General features: G+C 45.5%; 1 protein-coding gene across 4 annotated transcripts in view; it reads right to left on the minus strand.

Annotated features, from left to right (window-relative positions):
• The window catches only part of LOC111961746 (ceramide transfer protein-like), a 58,554-nt gene that overhangs the window by 28,468 nt on the left and 14,018 nt on the right, over positions 1–16,068 (minus strand). For all 4 annotated transcript variants that reach the window (XM_023984254.2, XM_023984256.2, XM_023984253.2 and 1 more), the window contains exons 4-5: positions 7,130–7,246; positions 4,401–4,478 (exon numbers count right to left, since the gene is read on the minus strand). In XM_023984254.2, coding sequence (XP_023840022.1) covers positions 4,401–4,478; positions 7,130–7,246 — 195 coding nt within the window. The remainder of the gene's footprint in view (positions 1–4,400; positions 4,479–7,129; positions 7,247–16,068) is intronic.

Consider the following 16,068-nt stretch of genomic DNA (forward strand, 5'->3'; position numbering starts at 1 on the left):
GACACACACAGCAGGCGTTACACATGGAGTAAACAATAAACAAGTCAATAACATGGTAGAAAAAAAGAGAATCTATATATACAATGTGTGCAAAAAGGCATGAGGAGGTAGGCAATAAATCAAATAATTACAATTAGCAGATTAACACTGGAGTGATAAATCATCAGATGATCAATGTGCAAGTAGAAGATAACTGGTGTGCAAAAGAGCAGAAAGTAAATAAATAAAAGCATATGTGGGGGTGAGGTAGGTAAATTGGGTGGGCTATATTACCGATGGACTAATGTACAGCTGACAGCGATCGGTTTAGCTGCTCGGATAGCAGATGTTTTAAAGTTGTTGAGGGAGTAATAAAGTCTCCAACTTCAGAGATTTTTGCAATTCGTTCCAGTCGCAGGCAGCAGAGAACTGGAAGGAAAGGCGTCCAAATTAGGTTTTGGCTTTAGGGATGATCAGTGAGATACACCTGCTGGAGGCGCGTGCTACGGTGGGTGTAGCCATCGTGACCAGTGAACTGAGATAAGGCGGCACTTTACCTGCATAGCCTTGTAGATGACCTGGAGCCAGTGGGTCTTGACGACGAACATGTGCGAGGGCCAGCCGACTAGGGCATACAGGTCGCAGTGGTGGGTCGTATAAGGTGCTTTAGTAACAAACGGAATGCACTGTGAAAACTGCATCCAGTTTGCTGGGTAGAATATTGGAAGCTATTTTTGTAGATGACATCGCCGAAGTCGAGGATCGGTAGGATAGTCAGTTTTACTAGGGTAAGTTTGCGGCGTGAGTGAAGGAGGCTTTGTTGCGAAATAGAAAGCCGACTCTAGATTTGATTTTGGATTGGAGATGTTGATATGAAGTCTGGAAGGAGAGTTTGCAGTCCTAGCCAGACACCTAGGTACTATATAGATGTCCACATATTCTAGGTCGGAACCGTCCAGGGTGGTGATGCTAGTCGGGCGTGCGGGTGCGGCAGCGAACGGTTGAAAAGCATGCATTTGGTTTTACTAGCGTTTAAGAGCAGTTGGAGGCCACGGAAGGGTGTTGTATGGCATTGAAGCTCGTTTGGAGGTTAGATAGCACAGTGTCCAAGGAAGGGCCAGAAGTATACAGAATGGTGTCGTCTGCGTAGAGGTGGATCAGGGAATCGCCCGCAGCAAGAGCAACATCATTGATATATACAGAGAAAAGAGTCGGCCCGAGAATTGAACCCTGTGGTACCCCCATAGAGACTGCCAGAGGACCGGACAACATGCCCTCCGATTTGACACACTGAACTCTGTCTGCACAAGTAGTTGGTGAACCAGGCAAGGCAGTCATAGAAAACCGAGGCTAACTGTCTGCCCATAAGAATATGGTGATTGGACAAGAGTCGAAAGCCTTGCCAGGTCGATGAAGACGGCTGCACAGTACTGTCTTTTATCGATGCCAGTGTTTATGATATCGTTTAGTCCTTGAGCGTGGCTGAGTGTGCACCCGTGACCGGCTCGGAAACCGGATTGCAAACGGAAAGGGTACGGTGGGAATTCGAGATGGTCAGTGATCTGTTGTTGACTTGGCTTTCGAAGGACCTTAGATAGGCAGGGCAGGATGAATATAGGTCTGTAACAGTTTGGGTCCAGGGTGTCTCCCCCTTTGAAGAGGGGGATGACCGGCGGCAGCTTTCCAATCCTTGGGGATCTCAGATGATACGAAGGAGAGGTTGAACAGGCTGGTAATAGGGGGTGCGACAATGGCGGCGGACAGTTTCAGAAATAGGGGGTCCAGATTGTCCAGCCCAGCTGATTTGTATGGGTCCAGTTTTTCCAGTCTTTCAGAACATCTGCTATCTGGATTTGGGTAAAGGAGAAGCTGGGGAGGCTTGGGCGAGTAGCAGCGGGGGGCGGGCGGTTGGGCAAAGGTTGAGAGTCGCCAGGAGGAAGGCATGGCCAGCCATTGAGAAATGCTTGTTGAAGTTTTCGATATCACGGATTTTATCGGTGGTGACCGTGTTACTAGCCTCAGTGCAAGTGGCAGCTGGGAGGAGGTGCTCTTGTTCTCCATGGATTTTACAGTATCCCCAGGAACTTTTTGGAAGTTAGAGCTACAGGATGCAAATTTCTGCTTGAAAAAGCTGGCCTTTGCTTTCTCTGGACTGACTGGCGTGTATTGGTTCCTGACTTCCCTGAACAGTTGCATATCGCGGGGGCTCTTCGATGCTATTTTTTTTTTTTTTTTTTTTCTGTGTGAGTAGAGGTGAGTGTAAGGAGAGGACCAAGGGCTATTCTTTCTTAGTTCTGCATTTTTTTGAACGGACCAATGCTTTGTCTAAAGGTGTGGGAAGTAACTTTAAAAGATGACCAGGCATCCTCAACTGAAGGGATGAGGTCAATATCCTTCCAGGGTACCCGGGCCAGGTCGATTAGAAAGGCCTGCTCGCAGAAGTGTTTTAGGGAGCGTTTGACAGTGATGAGGGCGTTTTGACCGGGCCCGTAGCGGATACAGGCAATGAGGCAGTGATGCGTGAGATCTTGAATTGAAGACAGCAGAGGTGTATTTGGAGGGCAAGTTGGTACAGGAGCTGCAAGCTAGCTGTGAGGATCAGAAGTAGTGGCTCAGGGATTACGGCAGGAATCCGGCGTTGTTGTCGAGAGACAGTCCGATGCTGGTAAATTGGTGAGTAATATCCAGGCTAATAACAGGGCTGGTGTCTGTGCAGAAGGTAAAAGCTGCTAGCAGCGGCTAAAAATGGCTAAATAGCTTGTAGCTGATTAGCTACTGGGGGTTCTTGAATGTGTTCCAAAGTTAAAAAATAATAGCGATTCCGTATCACATTGGGTGAGGTAGGTTACCGGAAGGTATAATCGAATTAAAAATCGAAAAGAGATAGAATTTTTTTTAAATATATACAAGAAATACGAAAAATGCAAACGTACACGAGAGGACTAAACAAACACGTCTACACTGCCCACGCCATCTTGGATTCACGTTGAATAGTTATATGTACATATTCTTATTCTTTCCTTTGTTGTTGTGAAATTGTTAGATTACTTGTTAGATATTACTGCATGGTCGGAACTAGAAGCACAAGCATTTCGCTACACTCGCATTAACATCTGCTTACCATGTGTATGTGACCAATAAAATTGTATTTGATTTAAGGATTCTATCAACTATCAAGATCCTAGTATCAGAAGCAGATTAGTTTGAAAACAGTGTAATGTTAAACTGCTCTCTCTCTGTGTTTACATTTTCCTCTGTTAGTTTAACTTGTTCATTTTTATGAGGACAGTCTTTAACCCAATGTTAAGTGCTTTGACGAATAGCACATTTTGATCTCCTTCCATATTTGTCCAGTGGATTTGTCCCGGGTAATGGCGCCCTCTTCTGGTTGTCTTGAAAACGTGACTTGTTGGCGCCTTTTCTCTGCTGCTCAGTGTAATATGGTACGTCACTCACTTGCATTCCATCTGTTATTGGCGCAACAGACGTGTTTTCACCCCAGCATTTTTTTGGTGCCGACTTCATTGATGCAGAAGTCAGCACAGTACAAGCAGTCAAAGCCAACTGTTTCTCCCTACCATCTAGACAGGCAGTATCTAGAAACTTGAAAGCTAACACTGCATCCGGGAGAACCATGTCGTACTTGTGCATCCTAGTGTACCTCTGTTCGAAATCAATTATGTAGTCCGTCATTGCAACCGAAATGTCTCTAGTAACAGTGTCAAAGTTTGAATATGCCTCGTAGGCACGGTCTCTCTCTTCTTTAAGACACACAGAATCCAGTGCTCTGATCAAAGTTCCCATACCATCATCCTTGTTCAAATCCTCCAGGGATATTTCCAGTGCTGTATCTCTCGCTCTTCCCTCGAGCGATAATACCAATGCAAGTGCTTGCCTTTTATTGTCCAGATTAGTAACCCGTCTCCAGAATCCAAGTTAATTTTCCCAACTTTCATACGACCTCTTCTTGTCGAACCGAGGTGGCACATTGTAGTTATTAGCCATCCTCTGCTATCAATGTTAACTTGAAGTGACACAACGACTAGGTTCCAGTTTAACAACATTTACTAAACCGTATTAGCACACTACATGGCTGCCATTGCACTCAGGCCAGGTCCATCAACAACGAGACCCCTACGCAGGCGCACTAATAACAGAGTGAAAAGAAAGCCCCGTAACAGAAATATAGGGATACTTAAAACATGAACTTAACAGTGAGAACCCCTCCCTGGAAGCTTTGTCCTTCATTCTGAGTGTAAACAATAGGTGCCACTCACTCCCCCCTTATCTGACCTGTTTTTAAATGGTGAGAACAGCAAATGACAACTCCGGATAAAAGAACACACACACTATATTAAGGGTACTGTGCTGTAGGGAAATAGATTAAACAGTAGCTTTGGGTTTAGTGTAGATAGACTTGCCATTAAACACACCGCTGATGGAGGGACTAGTGAGGTCCTCTGGATGACTCCACTGTCTATCCTCCCGTCTCTAAGGCTCTAGTAGAAACAGACACATCACACATGGTTAATACAGTTTTATCTATGAGTGAATGTGTGTAACAGGGAATGCTATGCGAAATGACTGAAACAACAAGTGACGAACATGGAATTTTGGACGACGGTTATTTGTCAGCCAAATGACCGTGGCCACCATTATCACCGTTCGAATAGCAAGTCGGTTAGGACATCTACTTTAACCAACAATTGTTTACAGACAGATTATTTCACTTATAATTCACTGTATCACAAATCCAGTGGGTTAGAAGTTTATATACACTAAGTTGACTGTGCCTTTAAACAGCTTGGAAAATTCCAGAAAATGATGTCATGATTTTAGAAGCTTCTGATAGGCTAATTGACATCATTTGAGTCAATTGGACGTGTACCTGTGGATGTATTTTAAGGCCTACCTTCAAACTCAGTGCCTCTTTGCTTGACATCGTGGGAAAATCAAAATAAATCAGCCAAGACCTAAGAAACAAAATTGTAGACCTCCACAAGTCTGGTTCATCCTTGGGAGCAATTTCCAAACACCTGAAGGTACCAAGTTCATCGGTACAAACAATGGTACGCAAGAATAAACACCATGGGACCACGCAGCTCTCATACCGCTCAGGAAGGAGACGCGTTCTCTCTCCTAGAGATGAACGTACTTTGGTGAAAAATGCAAATCAATCCCAGAACAACAGCAAAGGATCTTGTGAAGATTCTGGAGGAAACAGGTACAAAAGTATCTATACCCACAGTAAAACGAGTCCTATATCGACATAACCTGAAAGGCCACTCAGCAAGGAAGAAGCCACTGCTCCAAAACCGCCATAAAAAAGCCAGACTACGGTTTGCAACTGCACATGGGGACAAAGATTGTACTTTTTGGAGAAATGTCCTCTGGTCTGATGAAACAAAAAAAGAACTGTTTGGCCATAATGACTATCGTTATGTTTGGAGGAAAAAGGAGGATGCTTGCAAGCCGAAGAACACCATCCCAACCGTGAAGCACGGGGGTGACAGCATCATGCTGTGGGGGTGCTTTGCTGCAGGAGGGACTGGTACACTTCACAAAATAGATGGCATCATGAGGTAGGAAAAGTATGTGGATATATTGAAGCAAAATCTCAAGACATCAGTCAGGAAGTTAAAGCTTGGTCGCAAATGGGCCTTCCAAATGGACAATGACCCCAGGCACACTTCCAAAGTTGTGGCAAAATGGCTTAAGGACAAGTCAAGGTATTGGAGTGTCCATCACAAAGCCCTGACCTCAATCCTGTAGAAAATGTGTGGGCAGAACCGAAGAAGCGTCTGCAAGTAAGGAGGCCTACAAACCTACAAACTCAGTTACACCAGCTCTGTCAGGAGGAATAGGCCAAAATTCACCCAACTTATTGTGGGAAGCTTGTGGAAGGCTACCCGAAACGTTTGACCCAAGTTAAACAATTTAAAGGCAATGCTACCAAATACTAATTGAGTATGTAAACTTCTGACACACTGGGAATGTGATGAAAGAAATAAAAGCTGAAATAAATAATTCTTTCTACTATTATTCTGACATTTCACATTCTTATAATAAAGCGGTGATCCTAACTGACCTACTCGGGAAACCATGCAGAATATTAGGCAGACAAAATAAGTTATGACGAACTTTACAGGGTGGTGAAAGTGGGCCTCCCAAGTGGAGCAACAGTCTATATTTGCATGAAAATCTGTTGCCGATTGGATGGAAACCTAGATAGTGGTAAATATACTGAACACAAATATAAAGGCAACATGTAAAGTGTGGTCCCATGTTTTATGAGCTGAACAAAAAAAAAAATCCATACGCACAAAAATAATATTTCTCTCAAATGTTGTGCATATATTTGTTTACATCCCTGTTAGTGAGCATTTCTCCTTTTCCAAGATAATCCATCCACCTGATAGGTGTGGCATATAAATAAGCTGAATAAACAGCATGGTCATAACGCAGGTGCACCTTGTCCCGAGCACAATAAAAGGCCACTCTAAAATGTGAAGTTTTGTCACAAAACACAATGCCATAGATGTCTCAAGTTTTGAGGGAGCGTGCAATTGGCATGCCAACTGCAGGAATGTCTACCACAGCTGTTGTCAGAGAATTGAATGTTAATTTCACTACCAACAGCCATCTCCAACACCATTTAAGAGAATTTGGCAGTACGTCCAACCGGCCTCACCACAGACAAGGTGTAACCACGCCAGCCCAGGACCTCCACATGCCGTTTCTTCACCTGCGGGAACGTCTGAGACCAGCCACCTGGACAGCTGATGAAACTGAGGAGTATTTGTCTGTAATAAAGCCCTTTCTGGGGAAACACGTCTGATTGGCTGGGCCTGGCTTCCCAGTGGGTGGACCTATGCCCTCCCAGGCCCACCCATGGCTGAACCCCTGCCCAGGCGTGTGAAATCCATAGATTAGAGTCCAATTAATTTATTTCCTTATATGAACTGTTTTCAGTAAAATAGTTTAAATTGCATGTTGCGTTTATAAGTTGTGGCAATAAAACATGTCATTTAAAGAAGAATACAGCAGAGGAAAGAACCAAGTTAGATCCATTCCATTTCAAAATGACAGAACTCAAATACAATACAATCAGAAAGACATATTGCAAACCCTGGTGATGTGTGTCTCTTACCCTGTGTAGTTCGATGGAGTTGATCCACTGGTGTCTGTGTTCTGAGTCTATGGCTCTCAGGTACCACACACTGTCGTTAACACTGATGTCAAGCCTGCACTCATCAAATTCAAGGGGCTGAGGGTAGAGATAGAAAGGATAGAGAGAGAAATATGATTAGTATATATAAATCATATCAACATCAACAAAACATTTAACATAGTGGGCCTGTCAAGAAGAAAGAGGGGGGAGGGAGATATGAAGGGTAAACTGTAAGTGCTGTTATTGTAAAGTGGAAACGTCTCGGAGCAACAACAGCTCAGCCGCGAAATGGTAGGCCACACAAGAACACAGAACGGGACCGCTGAAGTGCGTAGCACGTAAAAATAGTCCATCCTCGGTTGCAACACTCACTACCGACTTCCAACCTGCCTCTGGAAGGAGAGTCAGCACAATAACTGTTCGTCGGGAGCTTCGTGAAATGGGTTTCCATGGCCGAGCAGCCGCACACAAGCCTAAGATCACCATGCGCAATGCCAAGCGTCGGCTGGAGTGGTGTTAAGCTCGCCGCCATTGGACTCTGGAGCAGTGGAAACGCAGTCTCTGGAGTGAGGGGGGGGGGGTGAGTAACCTTCACCATCTGGCAGTCCGACGGATGAATCGAGAGTTGGCGGATGCCAGGAAAACGCTACTGTCCCTAATGCATAGTGCCAACTGTATAGTTCGGTGGAGGCAAAATAATGGGATGTTTTCAGGCTAGGTTCGGGCTAGGTCCCTTAGTTCCAGTGAGAGGAAATCTTAACGCTACAGCATACGACATTCTAGACGATTCTGTGCTTCCAACTATGTGCCAACAGTTTGGGAAGGCCGTTCCTGTTTTAGCATGACAATGCCCTGTGCATAAAGCGAGGTCCATACAGAAATGGTTTGTTGAGATCGGTGTAGAAGAACTTGACTGGCCTGCACATAGCCCTGACCTCAACCCCATCGAACACCTTTGGGATGAATTGGAACGCCGACTACGAGCTAGGTCTAATCGCCCCAACATCCATGCCTGACTCACTAGCTGAATGGAAGCAAATCCCACAGATATTTTCAAAAAATCTAGTGGAAAGCATTCCAGAAGAGTGGAGGCTGTTATAGCAGCAAAGGGGGGACCAACTAATGTGCGGTTAAAATTGGCAAAACACACACATTTCTTTCCACAGGGCCGGGGGTGAGACAGGGATGCAGCTTAAGTCCCACCCTCCTTAACTATATATCAATGAATTGGCAATGGCACGAGAACAGTCTGCAGCACCCGGCCTCACCATACTAGAATCTTGAAGTCAAATGTCTACTGTTTGCTGATGATCTCGTGCTTCGGTCACCAACTAAGGAGGGCCTACAGCAGCACCTAGATGTGGCCTGCTGGAGGTCATTTTGCAGGGCTCTGGCAGTGCACCTCCTTGCACAAAGGCGAGGGTAGCGGTTTTTGCGTCCTCCTACGGCCTCCTCCACGTCTCCTGATGTACTGGCCTGTCTCCTGGTAGCGCCTCCATGCTCTGGACACTACGCTGACAGACACAGCAAACCTTTTTGCCACAGCTCGCATTGATGTGCCATCCTGGATGAACTGCACTACCTGACCACTTGTGTGGGTTGTAGACTCCGTCTCATGCTACCACTGGAGTGAGAGCACCACCAGCATTCAAAAGTGACCAAAACATCAGCCAGGAAGCATAGGAATGAGAAGTGGTCTGTGGTCACCACCTGCAGAATCACTCCTTTTTTGGGGGTGTCTTGCTAATTGCCTATAATTTCCACCTTTTGTCTATTCCATTTGCACAACAGCATGTGAAATTTATTGTCAATCAGTGTTGCTTCCTAAGTGGACAGTTTGATTTCATAGAAGTGTGATTGACTTGAGTTACATTGTGTTGTTTAAGTGTTCCCTTTATTTTTTTTGAGCAGTGTATATTGGGTGAAATACCTCAGTGTGCAAACACAACAGCAATATTTGTGACCTGTTGCCACAAGAAAAGGGTAACCAGTGAAGAAACAACACCATTGTAAATACAACCTATATGGTTTATTTATTTTCCCTATTTGCACATCATTACAACACTGTTATTATTTTGGAACTTTTGTAAGTGTAATGTTTACTGTTAATTTTGTATTATCTATTTCACTTGCTTTGGCAATGTAAACATATGTTTCCCATGTCAATAAAGCCCCATATATTGAAATTGAATTGAGAGCGAGAGAAGAAGAAGGAGGGGGGGGGTGGGGTAGATTTAAACAGTAGAGCGAGTGAGTGAAGACGGTCTGACCCATAAACGCAGCAGGGAGATGTCAAATCTCTTTCAGTAAACAACAACAGCATCCAAGTCTGAGACCAGGGTGTTTGACTGCTTTACTGTTTGCTTTGAATAGAGTGTGTGTGTGTTTGGTTTTACTATCCTACTATCCAGCCGCACCAATGTGTCGGAGGAAACACCGTACACCTGGCGACCGTGTCAGCGTGCATTGCGCCCAGCCCGCCACAGGAGACGCTAGAGCACGATAAGACAAGGACAACCCGGCCAGCCAAACCCTCCCCTAACACGGACGACGCTGGGCCAATTGTGCACCATGGTCTCCCGGTTGCGGCAGTCTGCAATACAGCCTGGGATCGAACCAGGATCTGTAGAGACACAGCTAGCACCACGCCACTAGGGAGGCCCGTTGCCAGATAATTTAATGTTCATTTCTCTACCATAAACCGCCTCCAATGTCGTTTTAGAGAATTTGGTAGTACGTCCAACAGGCCTCAAAACCGCAGACAGCGGTATGGCGTTGTGAGGGCGAACGGTTTGCTGATGTCAATTTTGTAAACAGAGTTCCCCATGGTGGCGGTGAGGTTATGATACGGGCGGGCATAAGTTACAAACAATGAATACAATTGCATTTTATCGATGGCAATATGAATGCACAGCGATACTGTGACTAGATCCTGAGGCCCATTGTCGTGCCATTCATCCGCCGCCACTACCTCATGTTCCAACATAATGATGCACGGTCCCATGTTGCAAGGATGTGTACACAATTCCTAGAAGCTGAAAGTGTCCCAGTTCTTCCATAACCTGCATACTCATCTTACATGTCACCCATAGAACATGTTTGGGATGCTCTGGATCGACGTGTACGACAGCGTGTTCCAGTTCCCACCAATATCCAGCAACTTCCACAGCCCTATTTTTTTTTTAAAGGGATCTGTGAGCAACAGATACATATCTGTATTCCCAGTCATGTTATATCAATAGATTATGGCTAATATAATTTATTTAAATTATATGAACTGTAAAATCTTTGAAAGTAAAATCTTTAATGAAAAATATAGAAATGTAGCAATTCAACAACAGACGCTGTTTAGCCTGCACATCTTTTACATCTTGTCATTGTTTGCCTCGATGCTCAAGTGGTTTGCAAGTGCCTTCCACTTTTTCGCTGTCTCTCGGTCTGTCCCGGGCGACAGTTCATTTGGCCTAGGCCCATTTTATACTTAGCAAGAGCAAGCCTGCTTCTCTTCACAAAAATACCATTAGGCTTAGTATATAAAAAAACATGTCCTATAGCTTTTGTAGCCTATAGCTTTTCCTGGCTTTTCCTATAGCTTTCAAGTGAAGTGGAACAGCGGAGGCTTGCATAGCCTATAGTACATGGGAACAGCTAGCGCTCTCTCCGCCTATTTTACAATCTCTCCGCCTATTTTACAATCAACAAGCAAGATCAAGCTGGAAATTCTCCTTGATAGGCTACTAGAAGTAAATAAAATGCTTGAATTAAGTGTACAACAAGCTATTGTAGTCTAGCTTTTCCTGGGACTCCAAGAGCTAAGAGGAAAAGCTGTAGCTGAGAGGCAGCGGAGGTCAGGTGCGTAACTGCGCAAAGAGCACGGTGAAGACAGACCAGAGAGGTGTAGTCTTCATTCATTACCTAAATATTAGGTCTAATACTACTAATACTTCTTAGGGACAAGAAATTCTTCCTGGGGTCCAAACACATTAAGGCACTTACATCACAGTTGACCGCAGTGGAGAAGGTGAAAAGCTTCAAAGTTCCTCAGCGTACATGTCACTGACAATCTGAAATCCCGTTTTATGATCCCGTAACCGTTCGCGTTATTTGTAACTTATTTAGTACATAATGTTTCTGCCACCATGTCTTATGACCGAAAAGAGCTTCTTGATATCAGGGCAGCGATTACTCACCCCGTACTGGAGGAATTCTTCTTCAACGAGTCAGATGGGAAGGGTTTACTCCAGACACCCAACAAGGCCCTCATCCCAGTCATTCGCAGGAGGAAAACATGGAGGTATTGTGGACGACGGTCCGGGTGCCTTGTAAGGATCCGTCGCCGAGAGAGTAATCTACCTTTACCATCAGTCCTATTAGCCAACTTACAATCAATCGATAATAAAATAGACAAATTACAAGAACGTATATCCTACCAACGAGACATTAAAAACTGTAATATCTTATGTTTCACTGAGTCGTGGCTGAACGACGACATGATTAACATACAGCTGGCGGGTTTTATGGCTTTTTCGGCAGGATAGAACATCGGCCTCTGGTAAGACAAGGGGAGGCGGCCTATGCATATTTGTAAACAACTGGTGCATGAAATCTAAGGAAGTCTCAAGGTTTTGCTCACCTTAGGTAAAGTATCTCATGATAAGCTGTAGACCACACTCTTTACCAAGAGAGTTTACATCTATATTTTCCGCAGACCGATGCTGGCACTAAGACCGTACTCAATGAGTTGTATACAGCCATAAGCAAACAGGAAAACGCTCATCCAGGAGGTGGCGCTCCTAGTGGCTGGGGACTTTAATGCAGGGAAACTATAGGTTATGACTAACCCCGGTTCTCTGATAGTATGAGTGAGGTACTTCACTATGGGATACGCCCCTAGCGTATTCGTCAGAAGCCTTATTACACTACGCCAGCCATAATTGGCTGGACGTCGAGACTTGTGCGTCGGGGAAGGGTGTCCCTCCTACCCTATAAAAGGGCCCGACGCAGCATCTCAGTCATTCAAGAATAGCCACACCTCTTCCTCGCTCATGCAAGGAGGGTGTTCTGGTGAAATACCTCACTCATACTATCAGAGAACAGGGGTTACAGTCGTAACCTATAGTTCTCTTTCAAGTATTCATTTTGGTATTTCACTTGGGATATACTGACTCCCTTATTGCCAGACAAGCTTATCCTGACGACCGACTAATCTGTGCTATATATATATATATATATATATACAGTATATCACAAAAGTGAGTACACCCCTCACATTTAAAAAAAAATATTTGAGTATATCTTTTCGTGTGACAACACTGAAGAAATGACACTTTGCTACAATGTAAAGTAGTGAGTGTACAGCTTGTATAACAGTGTAAATTTGCTGTCCCCTCAAAATAACTCAACACACAGCCATTAATGTCTAAACCGCTGGCAACAAAAGTGAGTACACCCCTAAGTGAAAATGTCAAAATTGGGCCCAAAGTGTCAATATTTTATGTGTGGCTACCATCATTTTCCAGCACTGCCTTAACCCTATGGGCATGGAGTTCACCAGAGCTTCACAGGTTGCCACTGGAGTCCTCTTCCACTCCTCCATGACGACATCACGGAGCTGGTGGATATTAGAGACCTTGCACTCCTCCACCTTCCGTTTGAGGATGCCCCACAGATGCTCAATAGGGTTTAGGTCTGGAGACATGCTTGGCCAGTCCATCACCTTTACCCTCAGCTTCTTTAGCAAGGCAGTGGTCGKCTTGGAGGTGTGTTTGGGGTCGTTATCATGTTGGAATACTGCCCTGCGGCCCAGTCTCCGAAGGCAGGGAATCATGCTCTGCTTCAGTATGTCACAGTACATGTTGGCATTCATGGTTCCTTCAATGAACTGTAGCTCCCCAGTGCCGGCAGCACTCATGCAGCCCCAGACCATGACACTCCCACCACCATGCTTGACTGTAGGCAAGACACACTTGTCTTGTCGTTTATCTTGGTCTCATCAGACCACAGGACATGGTTCCAGTAATCCATGTCCTTAGTCTGCTTGTCTTCAGCAAACTGTTTGCGGGCTTTCTTGTGCATAATCTTTAGAAGAGGCTTCCTTCTGGGACGACAGCCATGCAGACCAATTTGATGCAGTGTACGGCGTATGGTCTGAGCACTGACAGGCTGACCCCCCACCCCTTCAACCTCTGCAGCAATGCTGGCAGCACTCATACGTCTATTTCCCAAAGACAACCTCTGGATATGACGCTGAGCACGTGCACTCAACTTCTTTGGTCGACCATGGCGAGGCCTGTTCTGAGTGGAACCTGTCCAGTTAAACCGCTGTATGGTCTTGGCCACCGTGCTGCAGCTCAGTTTCAGGGTCTTGGCAATCTTCTTATAGCCCAGGCCATCTTTATGTAGAGCAACAATTATTTTTTTCAGATCCTCAGAGAGTTCTTTGCCATGAGGTGCCATGTTGAACTTCCAGTGACCAGTCAGTATGAGGGAGTGTGAGAGCGATGACACCAAATTTAACACACCTGCTCCCCATTCACACCTGAGACGTTGTAACACTAACGAGTCACACGACACCGGGGAGGGAAAATGGCTAATTGGGCCCAATTTGGACATTTTCACCTAGGGGTGTACTCACTTTTTCGCATGAAAAGATATACTCAAATATAAAAATAAAAAAATGTGAGGGGTGTACTCACTTTTGTGATATACTGTATATATATATATCACACAAATGGGCCTTGCCCCTCAGAAGATCCTAGAAGTAAAACAGTATGCGCCAGGGTCGGTGCAGTGACATCGAGCCTATAAAACTTTGCAAATGTATGAGGCGAAGCCCAACTCGCTGCTGAGCAAATATCTTGGATAGATATGCCCTTAAATAAATCCCAGGACATAGCCATTCCGCTCGTGGAATGAGCCCGTAGGCCAGCAGGAGACTGAAGACCCTTGTGTAGGCCAAAGCGATACCCTCCACTATCCAGTGGGAGAGGCGTTGTTTAGTGAGCGTTTTACCTGAGGTTTCGCCCAGGAAACAAAGAACTGATCACATTTCCTAAATCCCTTAGTCCTGTTCATGTAGATGCGCAGAGCGCGTACTGGACACAACATATGCAACCGTTGATGTTCGGAGAGGAAAACGGTGGGGGATAAAAAGCTACTAGCTCAAGTGGAAGACACATCAAAGATGGGTTAATAATCTTAGGGATTAAATGCGGGGTTAGGCCGCAATGATACCCTATTGTTACCAGGTACAAATTGCGCACATGACGAGTGCACCGAGAATGCGTGAATGTCACTTAAACGCTTTGCAGAAGCCAGTGCTAGTAATCGCGAGGTCTAAAATGAAAGCATCTTCAGTTCCACCTGATCCAGAGGCTCAAAAGGCTGTTGGCATAGAGTATCCAAAACAATTGATAAATCCCATGACGGGGCCAGCTGTTTGGACACCAGACGCAAGCGACGTGCACCCTTCATAAAACGGGCGACATGGGGGTCTATCGTGTTCCCAAAAGCCACATGAAAAGCCAAAATAGCTGCCAGATATACTTTAATAGTAGAAAAAGCCTTTCCTTTTTCTAATAATTATTGTAGAAACAACAGGATTACCAAAACAGAGCACTGGAATGACACTGCCTGTATTTTAGCACACCATTCCTCAAACACCTGCCATTTATAATTATAAAGGGGCCTGGTGGATGCGGCTCTAGCACTCTGAATAGTCAAAATTACATTTTGAGGAAGTCCGGCAGTGTTCAAGTTGCACCATTAACCTCCTCCAGGCATTCGGGGAAGACTGGTAGTACTTTCCTGGCTGCCTGTTTAGCTTTGGGTAGCGGGATGTGGTGGTCTCTGCTACTGTATTGGGCCAGGGAATCACCAGTTTATTAGCCACGTTTACACACATCCTGCAGGTTCACACCGAGAGCTGGTGGGGATTGCGTCCTGCCTGCGTGTTCGGAATCCCCGGCAGGGGAATTGGCTCCAATCAGGAAGCCCGGCAGGGGGGGGGGGGGGTCGCGATGTCGTTGGTGGAGTCCTCCAGCAGCGGGGCCATGGAGTCGAGCTGGTCGCCCCAGCTAGTTCTCCACGATCTCCCAATGATGATATCCATCACCTCCGGTGCGCCGGTCCCCATGTTAGGGTCCTGTTGACTCAGGCTAGCTTGACATTGCTCATCCTAATATGTATGAGCTATACTCGGCCTTGTCTCAGGATTGTAAGTTGGTGGTTGGTAGATATCCCTCTAGTGGTGCTGTTTCCTGTTTGGCCCTGTCCGGGGGTATCATCGGATGGGGCCACAGTGTCTCCTGACCCCTCCTGTCTCAGCCTCCAGTATTTATGCTGCAGTAGTTTGTGTCGGGGGGCTAGAGTCAGTTGGTTATATCTGGAGTACTTCTCCTGTCTTATCCAGTGTCCTGTGTGAATTTAAGTATGCTCTYTCTAATTCTCTCCTTCTCTCTTTCTTTCTCTCTCTCGGAGGACCTGAGCCCTAGGACCATACGCCAGGACTACCGGGCATGATGACTCCTTGCTGTCCCCAGTCCACCTGGCCTTGCTGCTGTTCCAGTTTCAACTGTTCTGCCTGCGGTTATGGAACCCCTACCTGTCCCAGACCTGCTGTTTTCAACTCTTAATGATCGGCTATGAAAAGCCAACTGACATTTATTCCTGATTATTATTTGACCATGCTTGTCATTTATGAACATTTTGAACATCTTGGACATGTTCTGTTATAATCTCCACCCGGCACTGCCAGAAGAGGACTGGCCACCCCTCATAGCCTGGTTCCTCTCTAGGTTTTGGCCTTTCTAGGGAGTTTTTCCTAGCCACCGTGCTTCTACACCTGCATTGCTTGCTGTTTGGGGTTTTAGGCTGGGTTTCTGTACAGCACTTCGAGATATTAGCTGATGTACGAAGGG

Source organism: Salvelinus sp. IW2-2015, linkage group LG4q.1:29, assembly GCF_002910315.2.
Source record: "Salvelinus sp. IW2-2015 linkage group LG4q.1:29, ASM291031v2, whole genome shotgun sequence".
Classification (NCBI taxonomy): Eukaryota; Metazoa; Chordata; class Actinopteri; order Salmoniformes; family Salmonidae; genus Salvelinus; species Salvelinus sp. IW2-2015.